We start from the raw sequence: 24,330 nt of genomic DNA, 5'->3' as shown, positions 1-24,330 counted from the left end.
AGCAGACCTGATCTAAAAGAATGACTAGAGTAAGTTCTTCAGGCAGAAAGGAAATAATAGAAAAAAACTTAGAAAATTAAGTTTGGAAAGAGCAATGGCAAGGAGAACTATCTGGGTATTAAACCATTCTTCTCCTTCACAGTTTAAAAAATTATGTTTGGGGCCGGGCGCGGTGGCTCAAGCCTGTAATCCCAGCACTTTGGGAGGCCGAGACGGGTGGATCACGAGGTCAGGAGATCGAGACCATCCTGGCTAACACGGTGAAACCCCGTCTCTACTAAAAAATACAAAAAACTAGCCGGGCGACGTGGCGGCGCCTGTAGTCCCAGCTACCCGGGAGGCTGAGACAGGAGAATGGCGTGAACCCGGGAGGCGGAGCTTGCAGTGAGCTGAGATCCGGCCATAGCACTCCAGCCTGGGTGACAGAGCGAGACTCCGTCTCAAAAAAAAAAAAAAAAAAAAAAAAAAAAAATTATGTTTGGGCCAGGCACAGTGGCTCACGCCTATAATCCCAGCGCTTTGGAAGGCCAAGGTGGGTGGATCACCTGAGGTCTGAAGTTCAAGACCAGCCTGGCCAACATGGTAAAACCCTGTCTCTACTAAAAATACAAAAAAAAAAAAAACTTAGCTGGGCGTGGTGGTGGGCGCCTGTAATCCCAGCTACTTGGGAAGTTGAGGCAGGAGAATCGCTTGAACCCGGGAGGCAGAGTTTGTGGTGAGCCGGGATTGCGCCACTGCACTCCAGCCTGGGCAACAAGAGCGAAACTCAGTCCCAAAAGAATAAAATAAATTATGTTTGGCACCAAAAGCATGATGCATAAAATAAGAAATTGATGAATCAGACTTCATCAAAATTAAAAGCTTTTTCTCTGAAACACCCTACTAAGAGGATGAAAATGCAACTAACATACCACCACCACCAAAAAATGCAACCAACAGACTAGAAACAATATCTACAAATCAAATATCTAACAAAAATATATGCTGGGAAAAAGACATTCTCTTCAATAAATGGTCCTGGGAAAACTAGATACCCATATGCAGAAGAATGAAACTAGACCCCTATCTCTCACCATATACGAAAATAAAATTAAAATGGATTAAAGACCTAAATCTAAGACCTCAAAACATAAAACTACTATAAGGAAACATTGGGGAAACTCTCTAGGACATTGATCTGGGCAAAAATTTCTTTAGCAATACTCCACACAAACACAAACAACCAAAGCAAAAATGGACAGATGGGATCACATCAAGTTAAAAAGCTTCTGCACGGCCGGGCGCGGTGGCTCAAGCCTGTAATCCCAGCACTTTGGGAGGCCGAGACGGGTGGATCACAAGGTCAGGAGATCGAGACCATCCTGGCTAACACGGTGAAACCCCGTCTCTACTAAAAAAAAATACAAAAAATCTAGCCGGGCGAGGTGGCGGGCGCCTGTTGTCCCAGCTACTCCGGAGGCTGAGGCAGGAGAATGGCGTAAACCCAGGAGGCGGAGCTTGCAGTGAGCTGAGATCCGGCCACTGCACTCCAGCCCGGGCGACAGAGCGAGACTCCATCTCAAAAAAAAAAAAAAAAAAAAAAAAAAAAAAAAAAAAAAAAAAAGCTTCTGCACAGCAAAGGAAATAATCAACAAAGTGAAGAGAAAACCCACAGAATGGGAGAAAATATTTGCAAACTACCCATCTGACAAATTAATTATCACAATATATAAGGAGCTCAAACAACTTTATAGAAAAAAAATCTAATAATCCGATTAAAAATGGGTAAAAAATTTGAATAGACATTTCTTTTTTTTTTTTTTTTTTTTTTTTTTTTTTTTTTTTTTTGAGACGGAGTCTTGCTCTGCCGCCCAGGCTGGAGTGCAGTGGCCGGCTCTCAGCTCACTGCAAGCTCCGCCTCCCGGGTTCACGCCATTCTCCTGTCTCAGCCTCCCGTGTAGCTGGGACTACAGGCGCCCGCCTCGTCGCCCGGCTAGTTTTTTGTATTTTTTAGTAGAGACGGGGTTTCACCGTATTAGCCAGGATGGTCTCGATCTCCTGACCTCATGATCCGCCCGTCTCGGCCTCCCAAAGTGCTGGGATTACAGGCTTGAGCCACCGCGCCCGGCCATGAATAGACATTTCTTAAAAGAAGACATACAAATGGCAAACAGGTTTATGAAAAGGTGCTCAACATCACTGATCATCAGAGAAATGCAAATCAAAACTACTATGAGATATTATCTTACTCTGGTTAAAATGAATTTTATCCAAAAGGCAGGCAATACAAATGCTGGTGAGGATGTGAAGGAAAAAGAACCCTTGTATACTGTTGGTGGGAATGTAAACTAGTACAAACATTATGGAGAACAGTTTTGAGGTCCCTCAAAAAACTAAAAACAGAACTACCATATGATCCAGCCATCCCACTGCTGGGCATATACCTGAAAGAAAATCAGCATATCAGAGATATCTGCACTCCTATGTTTGTTGCAGCACTGTTTAAAATAGCTAAGATTTGGAATCAACCTAACTGTCCACCAACAGACGAATAGATAAGAAAATGTGGTACACATACACAATGGAGTACTATTCTGCCATAAAAAAGAATGATATCCAGTCGTTTGAAACAACACAGATGAAACTGGAGATCATTATGTTAAGTGAAATAAATCAGGCACAGAAAGACAAACATCGCATGTTGTCACCTATTTGTGGGATCTAAAAATCAAAATAATTGAACCCATGGACATAGAAAGTACAAGGATGATTACCAGAGGCTGGGAAGTGTAGTGGGGTCTGGTAGCCAGGAGGTGGAGATAGTTAATGGGTACAAAAAATTAGCTAGAAAGAATAAGGCCTTCTATTTGATAGCACAACATGGCAACTATAGTCAATAATAATTGTATATTTTAAAATAACTTAAATAGTATAATTGGATTGTTTATAAGTTGAAGAATAAATGTCAGAACATATAAGAAATTTTAAACCCAACAGTAAAAATCAGTCCAATAAAACCCGGGCAAAAGGTTTGAAGAGACACTTCATGTATATGTAGGATGGCAACTAAACACATGAAGAGATGACTAAGTCATCAGCCATCAGGAGAATACAAAATCAAGTCATGATGAGATACTACTACACATCTATTACAATGGCTAAAATAAAAATACTGACCATACTCAGTGTGAGCAAAAATGCAGGGCACTGGAACTCACACATTACTGATGGGAACGTAAAATGGTACAGCCACTCCGGGAAATGGTTTATTATAAAGCTAATAATATTACTTATCACCACCTAGAATTATGTCACTGAGAAACGTAAACTTATGTCCACACAAAAGTCTGCACAGCAACATTTATCATCTTTATTTATAACAGACAAAAACTAGAAACATCCCCCAAATCCTTCAAGGCATGAACAGATTAATAAACTGGAATACTACTCAACAATAAGAAAGAATGAAACTATTTGATATATGCAATAACTTAGATGGATGTCAAGGTTATCGTGCTGTGGGGAAAAAATCCAGTCTCAAAAAGTTATACACTATGCAATTCCACTTATATTTCATTCTTGAGATGACAAAATTATAGTGATGGTGAACAGAACAATGGTTGTCATGAGTTAGGGTTAGGGAAGGTTGTGACTCTAAAGGGTAGCAGGAGAGAATTTTTTAATGATGAAACAGTCCATCTTCTATTATCATGGTGGTTCATACCACTACCATCCTATGTATGTATGTATAAAATGAATGTATATATAAGGTAAAATTCTATAAAACTATATGTACATACACCCAAAAATGAGTTCATATAAAAACTGGTGAAATTCAAGCTCTTACTTAATATTATTATACCAGTGTCAATTTCCTGGTCTGGACAACCTACTGATAATATAAGATGCCATCCCTGGGGGTAACTGGGTGAAAAATACATAGAAATTCTCTGTCCTATTTTTGCAGCTTCTTGTGAGTCTATATTACTTCAAAATTTAAAAAGAAAGGCTGGGTGCAGTGGCTCATAACTGTAATCCCAGCACTTTGGGAGGCCAAGGCAGGTGGATCACCTGAGGTCAGGAGTTCGAGATGAGTCTGGCCAACATGGTGAAACCCTGTCTCTACTAAAAATATAAAACATTAGCTCGGTGTGGTGCCACATGCCTGTAATCCCAGCTACTCAGGAGGCTGAGGCAGGAGAATCGCTTGAACCCGAGAGGTGGAGGTTGCAGTAAGCTGAGATTGTGCCATTGCACTCCAGCCTGGGGAACAACAGCGATACTCTGTCTCAAATAAATAAATAAATAAATAAATAGAGTTTTTAACATGAACTGGGGGGATTGTTCTTTATAGAAATGGAGTATTTTATAATAACTTACGCATTTGGTAAGATCACATTTGTGACACTTTGTTAAGTATCTGTGACCCAAATAAAAAGTTTATGTTGGGGGTTGGGGGTCGTTTGGTAGTGAGTGGATATGAGCCCAAAAGCTCATCTAATATTTACTATGATTTCTTAAGTAGATATCAACTAGGTAAATTCAAACGATAAAGTATTTGAACAATCTAGTTCACAATCTTCCACACAAATAGATAAAGGATAAACGTATGTCGGAAGTATGGGGCACCTCAAAAATTTCTCTTGGCATCTAGAAACTGGCAAAGATCTATCTAGAAGCTTTTTAGAGTCAAAGAACTTCCAGGCAAAATGCTCATGGGATCACTGTACTTTCTATAGCTATCATTTTTATCTATTAACTAGAGACTTCACTAGAGACTTACTTTAAATGCCTATATTTTCTCCTAAAGAAAATCAATGAGTTAAAAAATTATTGGCTATGGTAAGGAAACACTATTTCAGAAATAAAAGTGAATTCACAGTTATGTCATAAAAGATCTCAATTGAGTAAATTGGGTGATGTTATCCAATCTGGGGTACTTTAAGGAGGAAAATTAAATGGTATTCATAATTTTGGAGCAACAAGTGCAAATTGAGTCTTTCCTGGGCAAACTGGCACTCAGGGTCACCCTATCTGTATTAGCAATCTTTTGCTGCATAATTACCCCAGGGCCTAATGGATTAAAACATCAACATTCATCATCTTTCTATGTGTCAGGAATCCAGGAATGACTTACTTTGGTACCTGTGGCTGAGCATCTCTCACAGGGTTGCAATAAAGGGCTGAAGTCATCTCAAGGACCGCCTGGAGGCAAATCCACTTCCAAGCTCACCTCTGTGGTTTTTGGTAGGCTTCAGGACCTTGCTGGCTGTTGCCTGGAGACCTCTGTTCTTTGCCACATGTGCCTTTCCATTTGGCAGCTCACTGCATGGCAGCTGGCTTCCCCCAGATTAAAAGAGAGAGGGTAGTCCAAGTAGGAAGTCACAGTATTTTTGTGACCTAACCTCAGAAGTTAGGTCTGATCATTTCTGCTGTATTTTGTTGTTTACAATAGAATTTAAGTTCAGCCCACACTCGAGGGGAGATTATACCAGGGCATGAAGAGCAGAAGGTAGGAATCACTGGGGTCCATCTTTGAGGGTGCCTACTATATTACCAACCAATTTATAAATAGCTTAGTCAACTGAGTTGGGTATTAAAGAATTAGCTCTAAAATACTGAAAATTTTAGACTCAATATTAAAAGGCCAATTCAATTCCAGGCCAGGCATGGTGGCTCATATCTGTAATCCTAGCATTTCCAGAGGCTGAGACAGGTGGATTGCTTGAGCTCAGGAGTTTGAGACAAGCCTGAGCAACATGGTGAAACCTCATCTCTATAAAAAGTAGAAAAATTAGCCAGGCACGGTTTCGCATGCCTGTAGTCCCAGCTACTTGGGAGGCTGAGGCAGGAGGATAGCTTGAGCCCAGTAGGTCGAGGCTGCAGAGAGCCATGATCACGCCACTATGACAGAGAGACCATCTCAAGAAAAAATATAGAACGAATTCAACTCCGTATCTGCTGTTAGGCTGAGGAAGTTAGGAATGTTTCTATCAATCAGGATAGGCTAGGTCATGCTCTGCTAACAACTCGAAAACCTAAGGGGTAAATGCAAGCATTTACCTCTCTCTCATGTTGCATGTCCACCACAGGTTAGCTGGTTTTTTTTCCTATCATTCTTATTCTGAGATCTAAGCTGACAGAAAAGTCCCATCTGGAGTGCTACTAGTCTCCATGGAAGAAGAAAGAAAACTGAAGGGCAAGGAAATGCCCTGCCTAGAAGTGGTATACAGCATATCTGCTCACAACTAACTGGCCAGCTCGTCACATGGCCCTATCCAAACACAAGGAAGCTTGGAAGAACAATCCCAGCAAGTGCACTTCTGAGTCAAAGATACCTGGCGAACAGTACAAATGGCTACCACAATCCACTCTCCTGTCACCAAGTATGCAACCCATTCTTGTCTCTCACAGGAGTTACATACCCTCAAGAGTGGTTTATAATTAAAAAAAAATGACAAAACCAAATATTAATCTCATACACTGAGATATATCTCATAAATCTCATACACTGCCAGCAGGAATGTAAAATTGTATAAACCACTTTCAACATGTCATTTTTCTTAACAATTAGTGACACTGATGGGTTGTATGGTAAGTACATAATTTTCTAAGAGTTTTCCAAAGACTGACAATGGCTCACAGCAGCTTTGTGACAGCAAAACCCTGGAAACAATCCAAATATCCATCAGATGAATAAACCGTGGCATATCCATACATATTACTCAGCAATGCATTCAAATTTTGGCAGTATCCAATTGTTTCATCTGTTGCATCTTGTCTTCACAATCATGTTTACTTCCGAGAATTTTAATCTCAAATTACTCTTCACATGGCAGCCTGTTTTATTCTGTCAATGCAATGCAGTTCCATACTTGCAAATCTAGTCATGAAACAGTAAGAAAGATCATCTTCTTTTATCTTGTTTTTGTTTGAGACAGAGTTTTGCTCTTGTAACCCAGGCTGGAGTCCAATGGCGCAACCTTGGCTCACCGCAACCTCCACCTCCTGGATTCAAGCGATTCTCCTGCCTCAGCCTCCCAAGTAGCTGGAATACAGGCATGCGCTTTATATTTTTAGTGGAGTCGGGGTTTCTCCATGTTGGTGAGGCTGGTCTCGAATTCCCAACCTCAGGTGATCCACCCGCCTCGGCCTTGCAAAGTGCTGGGATTACAGGTGTGAGACACTGCACCCGGCCTTCTTTTATCTTTCTCAATAGCAGTCACTCGGTCTGCCTGCATGGTCCCTCTAAGAAGCTTTCGATTTTCTTATATACAGTGAAGGTATTTAATCTTTTTTCTGTGTAGGATTAGATTAAGCCAGGTTACTAAATATCACTTCCTTCAGGAATTGTGACAGTCTACTTGTAGGGACCAGAGTGGGCAAGAAAGGATAACTCTTTCCAAGGTAAGCTCATGGTGAATGGGCCATCAAGCTCATTCTTGCAATCAGGGCTGTCCTGAAGAATGGGGAAAGGTTTGGTTCTTAATAGGCAATTAACAGATATTGGGCATCAGAGCAGATCTCTACTCGGCTCTTCCAAGCAGGATTGATACTAAAATCCAAAGCTTTAAGTATATAGGTAGGGTCCATTTCTGTTAGCTAAATGTTATAACAGGATTATGAGAGACGGATGTTTAGATTGCCAGCTTCTGAAAGTTTGCTGGCTTCCAAAAGTTTACCAATATACTCAAACACTAGCATGCACATATTTATTGAGTGAACTGTATTACTTAGAAGTGAGTAAAACTAGAGGCCCTATCTAATCAGAAAAAAAGTTTAAATCCTATCCAAATTAAAGTGATTACTTCATATAATCACTGTAACCTACCAAATGTAATAAATTCCAGTGAAAAAAGCTTATCTTTCAAACTTAGGACTAAGAGACAACCAGGTGTTATGCACCTCCTGAAGGATAACCACATCACCTATAAAAAAAGTCGTACCCATCCCCCACTCCCAAAAGTCAAGTCTGAATCTGGTCATGCTTTAATTCTAAACTACCAATTAACGGAAAATAAAGAGAAACATGTTAAACTACACCACAGGGTTCCATTATCTATGTTCTGTCAGAAATGCTTCAGAACAAACAACGCAATTTCAACACACTAATTGCAAAGGAGAAGAGGGGGAAGAAAGATTGAGGGGATGTATACAGATTACAATATTCTTAAGAGACAGCAATTAATCACAATGCGAGGTCTTTATTTGGATCCTGATTCAGACAAACCAACTGAAAACAAAACAGCAATTTATGACACTTGAGACTATGGAAATTGGAACGTTTACTAGATATTTGATGATGTAAAGAAACTTAACCTTTTAACATGTTTAAGAATATTATTGTGGTTGTGTCCTGAAAGTCACCATTTTCTAGATACCAACTGAAATATTATGTAAAAGAACTGTGATGATTCAAAGGTTCAATAATAAATAATTGCTTAGTTTTGGGCCGTTCTTCACATCTGCAAATATGCTAAGCCACAATCAGCTTTCTTTCCTAGTTTATCAAGTTATAACTAGAGCTCAGACAATACAAAGCAGAACTGTGGAATCAGCTATTTTGCTAATCAAAGTGGTAGAAATAAACCAGTTCAAGTAGCTGAAACTGGAAGATATTTCCCACTCTTCATGCAGAAATGTGGCCAATACGAGAGGGGATATAGAACTGAATGATGCAACTTAATGATTCATTTTCCATTTAAGAAGGTCCTATTTAAACGCAATGCTTCAAAATAAAAATGATTCCAATGTTTACCTCTAAGAGACAATAGTTCCAGGCATTTCCCACAACCTGATTTGGAATTTAGTTGAATTCAGGAAAAGCACTGAAACTAGTTGGCCATATATCCAACAGTGAGGGCCTGCCTATATAGCAAACATCACCAGCTCTGGACACAAGACTGCCTAAGTTTGTCACAGATCCACCTTTTGATTGTTGTATGACCTTTGGTCAAGTTACTTAACCTTTTTGCGCCACTGATATTCATCCATAAGATGGGGATAATAATATTTGTTGTTGGTAGAATTCAATGAATACACATAATACATACAAGTGACTAGTACGAAGTACAAAGTATTCAATGAATGATATTTATATGGCTGTGAACTTGGGCGTGGAAAGACTGACTGGATCACATTAAAACTTTTCTCTGATGAAAACAGTGTTTTTCGAGGGGGTGTGGTGAGGATCAGGGGCTTGCTCTGTCACCCAGGCTAAAGTGCAGTGGAATGATCATGGCTCACTACAGCCTCAATCTCCTGAGCTGAAGCAATCCTCCCACCTCAGCCACCCAAGTAGCTGGGACTACAGGCATACACTGGCATACCCTGCTAATTTCACTTTTTGAGAGACAGGGTCTTATAATGCTGCCCAGGCTGGTCCGGAATTCCTGTGTTCAAGTAATCCTCCTACCTTGGCCTCCCACAGGGATTACAGGTATAAGCCACCGTGCGGGGCCTAGCAGTATAGAGAATAGAACAATGTTTTGAAACATTCTTATGTCTGTGAAATAAGTAGCACTGATTAGACTAAAACTGAACATAGAACAGAAACTACAGACAAAATGGTCACTAGGTGACTATTTTAAATTTTTTTCCTATTAAACTTAAAAACAAAACAAACAAACAAAAAAACCAGCCAGGCACGGTGGCTCGGCGTGTAATCTCAGCACTTTGGGAGGCCAAGGCAGGCGGATCACGAGGGAAGGAGATCGAGACCATCCTGGCTAACACGGTGAAACTCTGTCTCTACTGAAAATATTTTAAAAATTAGCCAGGCATGGTGGTGGGTGCCTGTAGTCCCAGCTACTTGGGAGGCTGAGGCAGGAGAAAGGTGTGAACCTGGGAGGCGGAGCTTGCAGTGAGCCGAGATCGCGCCACTGCACTCCAGCCTGGGCGATAGAGCGAGACTCAATCTCAAAAAAAACAAACAAACTGAGGGCTGGGCACAGTGGCTCATGCCTGTAATCCCAGCACTTCGGGCGGCCAAGGCAGGCAGATCATGAGATCAGGAGATCCAGACCATCCTGGCTAACATGGTGAAACCCCGTCTCTACTAAAAACACAAAAACAAAATTAGCCGGGCGTGGTGGCAGGTGCCTGTAGTCCCAGCTACTTGGGAGGCTGAGGTGGGAGAATGGTGTGAACCCAGGAGGTGGAGCTTGCATTGAGCCGAGATTGTGCCACTGCATTCTAGCCTGGGCAACAGAGCAAGACTCCATCTCAAAAAAAAAAAAAAAAAGGCAAAAAAAAAGCAAAAAACAAACTGGGGAAAAAATCTGTTCTGACTGCTTAAGATTTCATTCTGGTTCTCATTAACAGTGCAAAGTAAAAAAAATGTTTCAATAGAGATACACAATGAAAAACTCCAGAAATACAGGATCCCTTAAAACTGGTAACAAGCCAGACAAGTGTAAAAAAGTAAAGCAAAATGAGCTGTTTTTCTGATCATAAAATATTTATTAAGGTATACTTTAGGGAATATAGTGAATATAAAATTTAGGATCACAATATGAAGCAATTTCAAATCCTCTCAAAGGTCAGCACAGCCCTCAAAAAACTCTGCAGATGTAAAACCACTGGTGAGACACTAAAAGCAGTTCGACTAGTACAGAAGTGGATTTTCATGAACATTTACAACTAGAGCATGAATACCTCTTTTAAGTGCAAAACCACACCACATTACACTAATGCAGCAACAATGCATTCATTATTGTTCTCATTAGTCATTAGTAGTCAACTTGCATAAAACACCAGAAAAAAGCACAATGGAGTTCACAAAGTGGGCTAAAAAAATGAACCTGTCCTTGCAAAACACACATTGTAATGGAAGAAGAGACGTTAAAAAACTATATGCACACTATAGAAGCTGTGTTCATTCCAAGGATCTCAAATGTCATTTCCTTTTCTGTAAAATCAAATTACAAGAACCAGGCACAACTAATATTTGGGAGGCAGTGTGTAGCTAAAATTTCATTTAACTAGTTATTCAATGATTTTTAAAATCCCCATAAATCTTTTCTGTCCTGAGGTAGTTGCAAAATAAATCATAAATTGGATATCAACTAGAGCTGAGGCTTTGACTTTTTACTCATTAAAACTAGTTGTTACAGGAACTACCTTTAGATATTTAAAAGACAGTTGAGAAATGGGCCTCTTACTACACACACAAGATGATGGCTATGTGGGAAAGAGGATTAGCTGCTTCAGAACGTGAGAGATACAGTCCACCATTTCTTCCACCCTCCCCGCCCATTTTAGATTCTTTATTGTCCAAAAAGCCACCATGAACAACACAGTGAAAGCAGACAGATCATCGTCCTTTGCTGTAGCCAGGGAAGAAAAGGTCAAGTAGAGTCTGCAGAATCTCATTGGGAATCATGATGTAATTCTGGCCAAGATCATGTCGGCAAGCAGGGCAGGAGAAAACCTGTGCCTTAAAGGAGCGCTGTAGGCAATCCTATGGTAAAAACAAAAACATCCAATTTAATCTGAGCATAAAGCATGTAAGTACTCAGCAACTTACGCTTTTAAATATGAACCAGAAACTGGTAATGAGGGAAATGTACAGAATGAACAAACATAAAGGCTTGAATCTGCACTATGGAAAAGCCTACAGTCATGGCTTTGGTTTCATCTCTGGCAGATATTCTCAGACTTCAGGTAAATTATTTATTTAATTTGTGTGTCAGTTTCCTCGTCTACTAAAATGATGGAGTTAGAGACTACATATGGTTCTCACTAGCCTAATCTTTCGGGTTAGATTTTAACCCTGTTCGTTCCAAACAGAGCCCTGGGGGAGGCGGGGGGAGAATCAGGATTCCCTTGCTTAGAAATGAATTGTATATTTTACCAAATCACTTAACATATGGTGAGTCTTCCAAAAATATACTTAGCAACCAAGCATGGTGGCTCATACCTGTTATCCCAGCACTCTGGGAGGCTGAGGCAGGTGGATCACCTTAGGTCAGGAGTTCAAGACTACCCTGGCCAACATGGTGAAACCCTGTCTCTACTAAAAAACACAAAAATTAGCTGGGCAGGGTGGTGCATGCTTGTCCTCCCAGTTACTCCGAAGGCTGAGACATGAGAATTGCTTGAACTGGGGAGGTAGAGGTTACAGTGAGCCAAGATCGCATTGCTGCACTCTAGCCTGAACGACAGAGCGAGATTTCGTCTCAAAAAAACCCAAAAAAACAAAAAAACAAAAAATACACACATACACACACATATACACTTAGCAGTACTAAATACATTAAATATATAGTTAATCAACTCAAGATCAGGCACAAACTCATATGTAGATTTGTTTCCATTTTATAAAAGAAACTGAAGTTCTGAAGTTAGGGAAACATAATCACCACTGGGTAGAGCAAGATTCAAACCTTGGCTTGACTAAAACACAAACTTTCCTTTTATACCACACTGAAAACACAATATTCAATTCATCTGGGCATGATGCTAGATATAAACTGTTTGATTATTAATGAAAACACTCCGGTTTGCACTATAATATATAAAATATACAAGTTATTACATAGACAAGAGCAATGACCTCTTACCTTCTTTCTCATTTCAGCCCCTCCTCAAAATTCCAAACATGACAGAATACCTCAAATGATATATATCTGAATTATTATTACTATCTAATTAAAACATGAATTTACCACCAAGACGTAACTAAATGCTTCTTAACTAGAAGGTTCCACAACTATCCTGCTTCATGGAAAATGTTTCTTATTCTTAGCATGCTAAAAACAGATATAGAGATTAGTGTGCCTTCATGCCTAACAGGGAAAATGACGAAGGAATTCCACTTACTTTACAAACATTGTGGAAGCACTCAGTTGTCACAGGCTGGTAAACTAGCTCCTGGCAGCAAACACACATAAAAGATTGTTCCAATTTTTTCAGAAAATTCTACAACAGTATCCAAGGATAAGGAAAGAAAAGTTAGCAGTTCATAAAATTCATCTATTGTGTATTTCAAAACAGCTAGTAGAGAATGATTCAAATGTTCCCAGTATAAGGAAAAGATAAATATTTATAGCGATGAACATTCCAATTACCCTGATTTGATTATCACGTTATATGAATATATCAAAATTTCACATGTATCCCAAAATATATCCATCTATTATTTAGCAATAAAAATGTTTCAGTCACATTTAATGTCTTCTATTTAAAGACATCAAGTAGTCATGATTGTAACTACCTGAAAAAAGCAAACTTATATAAAGAAACCCCATTCCACACACGTTAGTTTTAAATCATAGTATTAGGTAGGAAAAGTTGCAAAGTCAACATATGATGTTAAAAAGTCAATGTCCCTCTAAACGTCACATTCCAGGGATAAACTATTTTTCACTTAAAAAAATCACGGGCAGCTTGTCTCAAGGTCATTACATACTGACTGCCTTTTTTCAAAAAGCTGTTCTACACAGTATTCCAGTGTATGAACATGTATTATCTATCCAATCTTCTGCTGTTATAAAACTTGAATATTTGTCTTTTGGAGCTTGAAAACAAAAAACAAAAAACACTAGGAAACAATACTCTGTAGTATCTAATACCACACACAAAACATTTATTTTCCTAGGATTATTCTGTGGTATTTTACTACCTCAATCCTCAAACCCCATACCTTCCTCATGCTAATGTTTACTTACGGTAGGACAAAATTATAAAAAGTAGAGACACCTGAAGTAAACATGATCAAATGGATACCCTATATTCTTCAAAAGCCATTACTGGCTCCATTTCATCTTGGCTGTTTGTTTTTTTAAGCTAGAAGTATTTTTTTTTTTGCTAAATAGTCATAAGGATAATCCTTCAGTTATTTTAGGTAGTAAGGGAGTGCATTTCATATTTATTTTTTATATTAACGGAAAAAGTAAGGCTGAGCACGTTGGTTCATGCTTGTGATCCCAGTACTTTGGGAGACCGAAGCGGGTGGATCATTTGAGGTCAGGAGTTCTAGACCAACCTGGCCAACATGGCAAAACCTGTCGCTAGAAAAAAACACAAGAAATTAGCTGGGAGCGGTGGCAGGTGCCTGCAATCCCAACTACCTGGGAGGCTGAGGCAGGAGAATCACTTGAACCCAGGAGGTGGAGGCTGCAGTGAGCTGAGATCATGCAACTGTACTCCAGCCTGGGTGACAGACCACGACCTCGTCTCAAAAACAAACAAACAAAAACCTTACAAGTTTCAAATTTAAAAATCAAATGTCACATTTCAAAAGATGTCTCATATTAACTGATTTATGAACATGGATCATTAAAGTCAAATGCATTATGGACAAAGTATTACAAACACATTTTTAAAACATGGCAATTATGGGGAGATGCTGAAAACTTTATACCAGGTACTCTCTCCCTAACAAACTCCTTTGTTAATGACCAATATTTAACCTGGTACTTCCATAGTTCCTATAATATGGGTATATCTAATACAGGTATTTTGAGTTACAGGTAGCTACAATGTGCTTATCAACAGTGGTAATAAAAAGGCAGTCTGTGCTCTCCTGGAACTTATGTTCCTACAGGAGAGTAAACAAACAAAAAACAGTTTCAGATAGTAATAACTGATGAAACAGAGCAAACTGACTCACGCCTATAAACCCAGCTACTTGGGAGGCTGAAGCGGGAGGACTACCTGAGGTCAGGTGTTCAAGATCAGTCTGGGCAACACAGTAACCCCATCTGTGTGGATTTTTTTAAAGTAAATTTTAAAAAGAGCTGCTATTTTAGAAAGGGAGGTTTGTGAAGACCTCTCTGAGGAATCTCTATTTATATAGACTTAAAGGATATGAGAGTGAGACACATGAAAAGAGAATTCCAGTCAGATAAACAGTACGTATGTAAAGGCCCAGGGGCATCAAGATGTTGAGGGTGTATAAATAAAACAGTGACCACTGCAGTCAAGCAATCTGGGCACAAGAGTAGAAAGAGGAGACTACAGATGTAGGTAGGGCTCCAGATCACAGGGACTTTGGAATGAGTTTGGACATAAATATATATTCACATAGGTATTTATTTAAAGTTACTGTTGGCTAACACCTGATTTTTCTGGCTTCATAAATGTGTTCCTGGCCTATCTGAAGAGAATGGGCATGCAACTTGTCCAGGGCAATAGTACATAACATCCAGAGTAATCACTAGCAGCAAGGTCACAATAATATGACCTAGGCAGGTCAGATTCTGTCACCAGTGGGATACCACCCATAGAGAAGACAACTTTCACAAGTACTCAGGTGGCTTTTTCCTCCACCTGTAATTGCTTCTTTCCCACCTACAGTGGGAACTCACCTCAGTTATCACTAACAAGCAGTATCTTTCCCAACCAGAGAATAATTAGGCTGATTAACAACTGCTTCCTGTATCTTAATTTCCTGTAAGTGAAAATGAGTGTGATCTAACAAAGACTCTCCTTATGCCTGGGTGTCCTGGCTAAAATACAAGTAACACTTCTCAAAGTGTAACCACTTTCCTCTGTCCTGTAAGCATGTAAGCCTCATTTTGCCAAGGATAACTCTATGTATCACATTTACAGACAAAGGAAATAACAATTCCAATATAAATCCAAATGGTATTTGATAAATTTCAGCATTTCTAAAAGTTTAAAAATCATATTTAAAAAATTCTTCCTTAATAATAATGACTATCTCTCACAAAGGAAACGCTGTAGAGTTTTTGTGTTGCTGCTTTAAGTCTAGATAGAAAAGACATACAGACACAGGGGCACATCAACACTTTGGAGAGAAAGAAAATAGAAAAGTAATTGTATTAGAAATGACAAGGGGTCAATATTCAAAAGAAGATTCAAATTTATAAGTAAAATTAAAGACACAGTAAGTGAGTAAAGAATGAAGAGACATTCATATTTGAAGCCTCCAACTTTAGGGATTTGATAAGAAAGGCTTGCTTGCAAAACACAGCTTAACACAAAAGCCACACGTTAATTAACTATGTGATTTGTTTTTACTTTAAAATTATGTGATTAAGAAAAAATGAAAAATTTAAAAACATAAAATACTTAATAGATAATCTGGTTAATTTTACCGCTTAGTTTAACATGTAGGTTTTGAAAATTGCGCTGAACTGCTTAAGACTTACGCTGTTAAGTAACCTTGAACTGTAACAAAAACTTTTGTGGCGATTTTTAGATTAAACTGACCATGTTTCACAACTGAAAATTCTTCTGAGAACAGTACCTCCAAGTAAAGTAAGCTTGGGCATAGAGAAGTCAAAATCCAGCATCTAAGAGGTTTAAAGTAAATTTAGGAGCATGTATATGTGTTACCTCAGATTATTTCTGAAAGGTAGTGGCACTGGATGAGAAAATCAGATAAAAGGATGAAGTTTTGACTGACAAGTGAAAAACATATTTCATGAGACAATTATTTATCATTTGTTAATATCAGAATGTTATTATTTAAAAAAATCTTCACATACTGGTCCTTCCACAAGATGTGCAAGCACTTCATCCCACAGTTTCTGGTTTTGACAGTCTTCTCTGATGAGATGTTGCTGCTGAGGAGTTAGTTGAAAAGCCTCAATTGCTTCTGCTGAATCTGATGCTTTGTATACTTTGGAGGCGCTTGGACGGTCATCTAGATTTATTTTAAAAATGTATCAGCAGACTTACAAGTGGTTCTAAGCAGAACTATGAAACAAAAGAGTTAACTGGCACAAGTAATGTTTAGCAGAAAGATAACCAACATAAAACAGCATCTCATTTCCCCTAAAATTTAGGATACTGTTATTTCCTGCTATTTGGCTCTGACACTATTAAAATAAACAAATGATCCATCTTCTACCACCGCCCTCCCCCAGCCAAATCCTTTGCTTTCATTTCTTGTAAGTCTCTCAATTTATTTTCTTAATATTTCTCTTTATTAAAAAGTATGTCGGCCGGATGCAGTGGCTTCCGCCTGAAATCCCAGCACTTTAGGAGGCTGAGGTGGGAGGATCCCTTCAGCCTAGGAGTTCGAAACCAGCTTGGGCGACGTGGAGAAACTCCATGTTCTAATACAAAAATTAGGGGAAAAAATCCTGGCTAATACAAAAATTAGCCAGGTGTGGTGGTGTACAGCCATGGGCTACTCTGGGGGTTTAGGTAGGTGGATCGCTTGAGCCCAGGAGGTCAAGGTTACAGTGAACCAAGATCTTTCCACTGCACTCCAGCCTGGGTGACAAGAGTGAGACCCTGTCTCCCAAAAAAACAAAAACAAAAACAAAAAAAGGATCTTATTATTTATATTTTGCAACAATTACCTACCATCTGAAATCGGCCTTTTTGTGGTTCCACTGGGCTGCTTCTTTGACTGTCCTTTAGTCTTCTTCCCTTCTTTATCTGAAGGGTAACCTGCTGGATACTGATGGGGGAAGGAGGCAGAGTACAATGTAGATTTAAGCTTCACAGAGAAGGGGAGTTTAGATCCTGGTGAGAAATTAAAAGGGAGGGGAGGACTACACTTTCCCCAAACTGAAAAACTTTACATAAAAGAAATAGACATTTAGAGGAAAAGAATTCAAAGCACAGATAACTATTAAAATCCCAATTTCAGTGTAAAATCACATAGCTGTGACTACTAAGAGATTCCATTTTATAATACACTGATCTTAAGTTTCAGAGCTAAGAAAGGTAAGTCTTCAGGAAATGTGATTAGATTTCTTTAAAGTGTAAGGAAAGTAGAATACAGATATGAAGGTAAATGAGAACCAATCACAGAGCACAACAGATAGAAAGCAAATAGATTGGATCATAGTAAATTGTGGAGTTGATCTAAAAAAATATCAAAAACATTAAGGGTCAAACTTCTCATCTCCTTAAGTTAGGAGGAGGAGCTTTTAGAAAACCTAAAGCAACTAAATTACTAAATCTTCCATCAGCTAAGAGTTAGACTTGAAGTAATACATTCTATCTATTATCCTTATGTTTCAATGGCTACCTTCTTTGAGGGGTGGGTGGGGTGGCAGGAGCATGCTTTGTAATAACAGTCATGCCTAAAGCACTGTTATGTTTCAGGTCTCAATGACTAGAACTCATCATAGCAGATGGGCTCACATGCTTCTGCTCAGTTTCAAATCTAACCTATCTAGAACAATGGTCTCAACAGGGACATCTGAAAAATCTTCTGAAAGTAAATTTGACGAATTTTTTTCTATATTAAAAAGAATTCTTTTAGTAGTTGTTTTAGCAGCTGATGGTCTTATTTTCAACAATCAATTCTATTAGTTTAAAAAGACAACAAAAACAGAAACAGACTTGCACTAGAAGACACACACTCACCTGCGTGGGTGGTCAGACACTTGCCCATAGTTCAGTCCCTACACATGCAGTGTGGGCAGAGCCAGGGGAAATGATAAAGCTGGCAGTTTTTATGGGAAGCACAACAATGGGGAATGATGGGAGATGAACTTAAACCATGCACTGAAGTCAGTGTCAGGGACAAATTCTAGGGTATACAGGCAGTGAAGGGGAAATGCAGCCATACCATCCACTATGCATACAAAATCAACGAAGTCTTTATGGGTTAACAGCAGAGCATGGGCAAAGGGGGAAAAAGGCAAAGCACTAAAGGTGATGGCAGAGCAGGGAAGCAGCTTTGCGGGGGAAGAGAGAAAAGGGGTGAGGAAAAGTGAGAAAGGGAGAAAGCAGACCACTCTTATAAAATCACCTCCCACCCTTCCCCTACTAGACAGACATCCCCTGTGCCCTCTAGGATAAATGTGCTTTTCCAGGGCCTCCTATATCTACATTTTATGAATCCCTTTCTCTCACACTTCAAGTCATTTCCAAATTGATTTGGAAATATTTTACTTTTAATTAACAAGTCCAGCTTTTCCCAAGCACAACCCTTGGTCCTAGGGCACTCTGACATCTAGGATACTACTTTTTCTCTTCTTTTCCTCTATTTGCATGATCTTATTCCTCACCCCTTATAGTCCACCAGTCAATTGCTGTGGGTTATATCCAGTGTTAAGGCATGTAGATAGTGGAGGTATATATTTTTATGAACACATAGGTAGCTAGACAAATGTAATCTAACCTGTAAACGTAGACATAATCTCCTTGACCGTTCTATTCCTTCAGAGGTCCAAGGAGCAGGTTCAACATCATCTCTTCTTAAAAGATAGCGCCAAACCAAGAATCCATGGCTTGATGAAATCTCTGGCCAGTATTTCACCACCTAAATTACAATATTTCAGTGCCAGTTTGAGATTTAAAATTTAGGCTTATTCATCACATTAGTGGTATCAAAATAATCTTTGCCAGAATTAAATGCAACTTCTGAATATATTGCTTTGCTGTAAGGATAGTAAGTCAAGAATATTCGCTAAAACAGTTTTGACCTTAATTCCTACCACAGTACTTCCCATGTGAGTACAGACTGCTACAAAGTTAATAGAGTAACAAGATTATGCTAATTAATATAATTTTGTATAGTAAAGATGGCAGCAAATGCCTCTTTCTAAACAAAGAATGCAAATCTATTATTATAATGTGCTCTGCTTTGAAAATCAATTACAACTAAAATTATTCTAAAAAGATATATAAAAATCAAGTTATACAACAGCCAGTTCCTTAAATGGCTTTATGACAGAGAACATACATTTAAAAAAAAAAATCTTAACCCAAAATACAACTCTGCCCTTAGAACTCGAAATAAGCCTTAAAAGTGAAGTGCTGAAATTAGGAGTTTGCTTTATGTATCTGTTAAATTTCCAGAAAAAGTAGCAATATAAGATGGCTACTGTTTCCTCGAGCCCACCCACAGTAGTCCCTTGTAACAACCCTGCCTTGAAAGCCCAGGAAGAATGACAAACAAGATGTCATGCCAGATAGAGCACCTTATAAATGCCATCATATCTGTTGCCTTCTTCAGGAGCATATTTGCTGATCTTCCTCCCTTTAAAACTGCGTATCACTCTGACTGGCTTACCAGCTCTCCAATTCCGAGACTCTGCTCCAATTTTATCATCCAATGGAGCATCACAGTTTAGGGCCAATGCCCTAAAAAACAACAAAAAGGTCTTTATACCACGTAATTTTTCTTTAAGTATACAATCGAGTCATTAGCTCAATTAAAAGGTGAATTATACCTTACCTGATGGTTAAGATTCTATGATTCTTTCCATATTATTCCAGATAATAGGATTATGCTTTCCCCCACCAGCAGAGAAGACAAATCAGTTTTCTGATGTCACCCCCAAGCCAGGGGATTGGTTCTCAGATAGCCTGTAGGGTTCTTCTGAAAGTAATAACATCTGTGCCACGTATAATAGAAAACAACTAGAAATACATGGAATTTTTCTTTAAATAACGTTTGTTGGGGGAAGGGAGAACGTTGGAAAACTAAAGCAAATGATTGTTTTAATAGTGATCTTTGATAAAGGTGTGAGGTAAATTGCTGGAATAATGTAGAAAGAAATCCAGAAATATAAATTTGTCAGCAAGGTACAAATGACCTTCCCAGGTCTACTTTCCACATTCCAGACAACAGAGAATCCTTAAAGTTTAAAAGATATTAAGAACAAGTGCTGTATGAGAATATTCTTTAAAGGCCTCCATAAAAAGATAAATTTCAATAAGCCTAAAGCATCCAAATGTCTGTGCTAATGACAACGAAGATTTCTGGCTGCTTGAGATCACTACATTTTACTGATAATACATGGTCAAAGAGGAACACTGAATTGGAAGCAGCACCTGACTTAGCTGGAACTTAGTATGTACATTCATCACCTAACAATAGTAAATCAATGAACTTATTAGATGTCAGAAGACCTTTCTCTTGGGAGAACCTAGTTGTACCAAAATCTGAATTTAAATTATTTTTAGTATTTTAAAATAACAATTTTAGAATCAGTTTAAAATTAGCATTTTCCTCTAGGACACCTATGTCTTAAATGAAAAGAAAACACTGAGAACACTTAAGGTTTAAAAAACAACCAAAAAACAGAATTATACCCAATCTGGTGAAAGCAGATATGACATAAAATATGTCTTCAGGGTTTAATTCTTTTTATGCAGGCTCAAGTTAAAAAATAGACTCCAAGAATATGACTAACCTATTGAAAAGAAATGTCTTGACTATAGTTATATTTTTAGTGAGTAAATAAACTTAAAAGTATTTTGTTTTAAAAATAACTTATATAGTAGCTGTGGTCAAAGAGCTGAAGCTTACCAAGTTACCTTTTTTTTTTTTTAAACTAAAAGGAAGATGCATTAAAATTCTGGGAGGTAGAAAAAAAATACAGCCTTCGACTCTAGGGCTAGTATTACGTCTCACTTACAGAATATCTATTGACATATTACACATATTTTATCTTAAAGAGCTAGAGTAAGTATTACCTTCGTGTCATTGAATGGAATGCTTTAGTGCTCACAGATACCTTCAGTCATAATTACTGCCACTACTAACTGGCACTGTCAACTCACTTCTGACTTCAGATAATTAGGCTATTCAAGTATATGAAAAGAGTCCAAGAGGATGAAACTAGGCAATACAGCAACAGAGCTCCTCCATTAATCTATCTGCAGCTCAACCAGTCAGGTGCCTCTGACTGCCCTGATAAAAGATGCCCAGGTTACTTTGCTGCCCTCTTCAGTTTCTTAAAGTTGGAAGAGCTGGGATGAAATAGGAATAAACTCAGAAGTAAGAAGGTGTCGACCTACCTCCTAGCAAATAAGCAAAAATGAATTGAATCATACACTACTGGGAAAAGAGTATACTATGGGTCAGAGCAAAGGGTCTCTCACCTCAGTTTTCATGTTTGTAAGACATACAGGTACCTTTGCCCAAGCACTTTTACAACCACAAGGCGTATTCACAACTTAATGTATAAACTGACAGATGGGATGTTAAAGTCTCTCTGATAATTCAACCCTAAATTGTTTTCAGTTGATACTTCATTTTCACTATCTCCTCTTTATAGCAAACATTTTTACTGTCTGTGAATTAACTTCTAATGAGACTGTAGCGGTACTTATTAGATTGTCCAAAAGCGTGAAAGGAATCTAACATGTACATTACAACGGTGGGTGGTTATGAAGGAAGTTCCTTTCAAGCAAAACTATCAATTATTAAAGGGAAAAATAATTTTCTGATTTGACAACTTGAAAGAGTCCTTTTGTAAATTTGAGATACATTTTCATTGACAAAAACACATCAAAATATTTATTTTAAGACATTCTTCTTGAAGGACTGCTTTCTTGCTAGAAAAGAACAGCTAAGCTCCTGTCTCAAGAATGTTTTCACCAGCAAATCTGACCTGTCTCCTCTGCTGGTTCAGTAAAAATAATCCTACTGTCAGAAACAATATAGAACACATAAAAACAGAGATTCTATGTAAGTTGATCCACATGAAAGTCTTGAAATCATATTGATATATTCTTTACATCACACACTAATCAGAAATTAAGGGGACACTACTTGAAACTGAGTGATTTAGACTCAAAGTGAAAAACACTCATTTTTACTCAATCCACAAAATACCCTTAATAATAGGATATAAAAACTGTTAACTTTATGAAATGTTCACAAAAATTTCAGTATGACAAACTATAATGTGATTTTTGCTATCTGGTGGTCTGGGTTACTTATTAATATTGGTATTAGCATGCATTTATAAAACAAAACATTTTTGAAATTAATAAATTTTCTGTACACATAGGAGCTGAGATGTCATTAGTATTTCTATAGAATAAAGGTCAGGACACGGTGGCTCTTTTGTAATGTCTTAAGGGGATTTAGTTAGAAAAGATCACTTTTGTAACTAAATGAACATTCCCTTTAACAACTCTTAGAAGATATCTTATTAGCAGACATCCTAAAAGTACATTCAGTACAGACTTGATTAAGTTACCTTATGCTTCATTTATGTACATAAATGTGGCTCTCAAACATAACTTTATTTCACGTTACTAAGTTTACTCTAAAAAGGAGTTTGTCACTTTTAGCTTTGACCAATGGGGCAGTAGACAAGCCACCTTATTCTCAATTTCGCTTAAATTATACAGGCTCCTTTCCTTCAAAGTTGTGAACTTTTTCAAATGCATACCACATGTATTCAGTAAGACTAGAAATTATGGCATTTAAAAAACAATACTATAAAGATATGTTAGGATGCTGATAAACAATTACGTAATCAGGCACTGGAATTTTAATTTCAGATCTTTAACTCCCAGTTTGAGATTCTCCTCTGCAATATAAGTTACAATGTACAGTCCTATGATGAAACTTTTATTCAATGTTCAAATTCTAAACAGTGTTTACAGTAGTACCTGTTCATGTTTGTTAATGTTTGATCAGCTGAAGGTGCGCCAATTCTTTTATTACCAGCAAGATTTTTACCACCGCTTCCAGTGTATGTGAACTCATCACCTCGGTCCTGTCGGAGAAGATTTTCTTTATTAAGAAAGCTAAACCCAAGTATAATTTCACCAATGCTTATTTCAGAGTCAAAACATTTCATTAGGATGTTATGAGTTGATGTTTTCTCTTGAGGCATCTCCCAAAATAATGCAAAATTTAAATGCAATCTTGTGTGTAATATACCTTCAAGTTACATAACTTGACCTAACACTTTCACTTTAAATTATACTTTCCTACATCTCCAAATATGGTTAGACTCATGCTATATATGTAGTAAAATAATCAACAGAATGTTACAAAGTAAGGTCTTACGGGTTTAAATATTATATTTTATTCAATTCAATGTTAAAACTTAACAATACTAGCTTGTAGGTTCTTTATAGGTAATACCACTTCAACAAACACTCCATAACCAGATTTCCAACTGACATCTACACCATACAGAAGTGTGCTGTCTCAAATTTCAAATTCTGGCATTGACAATAGCAATGTTTACCTAAAAACTTCATATTCAATTTTTCTTTTTTTTGGAGACAGAGTCTTGCTCTATCACCTAGACTGGAGTGCAGTGGCACGATCTCGGCTCACTGTAGCCTCTGCCTCCCGGGTTCAACTGATTCTCCTGCCTCAGCCTCCCAAGTAGCTGGGATTACAGCAATGTGCCACCATGCCTGTCTAGCTTTTGCATTTTCAGTAGAGATGGGGTTTTGTCATGTTGGCCATGTTGGTCTCAAATTCCCGGCCTCAAGTGATCCATCTGCCTTGGCCTCCCAAAGTGCTGGGATTACAGGCATGAGCCACTGAGCCCTGGCTTTCATATTAAAATTCTAACAGCATAGTAAGTTCCCTTTATTTCATACTCTGTGGGTTCACTCTTATCACATTCAGGTAAAAAAAAATCGCCTCCCATTAAGAAGAAATTTGGAAAAAATTTGAAAAAAAGATGTTACATGCACTAGCTCTCCAAT

General features: G+C 38.2%; 1 protein-coding gene across 4 annotated transcripts in view; it reads right to left on the bottom strand.

Annotated features, from left to right (window-relative positions):
• Window positions 1-10,419: 10,419 nt before the first annotated feature.
• The window catches only part of UHRF2 (ubiquitin like with PHD and ring finger domains 2), a 98,891-nt gene continuing 84,980 nt past the window's right edge, over window positions 10,420-24,330 (bottom strand). For all 4 annotated transcript variants that reach the window (XM_010357537.2, XM_030919796.1, XM_030919794.1 and 1 more), the window contains 7 exons: window positions 23,272-23,378; window positions 19,839-20,001; window positions 19,037-19,177; window positions 17,263-17,359; window positions 16,437-16,594; window positions 12,802-12,900; window positions 10,420-11,440 (listed from right to left, as the gene is read on the bottom strand). In XM_010357537.2, the coding sequence (XP_010355839.1) occupies window positions 11,294-11,440; window positions 12,802-12,900; window positions 16,437-16,594; window positions 17,263-17,359; window positions 19,037-19,177; window positions 19,839-20,001; window positions 23,272-23,378 (912 nt within the window). In that variant the 3' untranslated portion in view covers window positions 10,420-11,293. The remainder of the gene's footprint in view (window positions 11,441-12,801; window positions 12,901-16,436; window positions 16,595-17,262; window positions 17,360-19,036; window positions 19,178-19,838; window positions 20,002-23,271; window positions 23,379-24,330) is intronic.

Source organism: Rhinopithecus roxellana, chromosome 16 (assembly GCF_007565055.1).
Source record: "Rhinopithecus roxellana isolate Shanxi Qingling chromosome 16, ASM756505v1, whole genome shotgun sequence".
Classification (NCBI taxonomy): Eukaryota; Metazoa; Chordata; class Mammalia; order Primates; family Cercopithecidae; genus Rhinopithecus; species Rhinopithecus roxellana.
The sequence above is the reverse complement of the archived record's forward strand: the minus strand, read 5'-3'. Positions and strand labels throughout refer to the sequence as shown.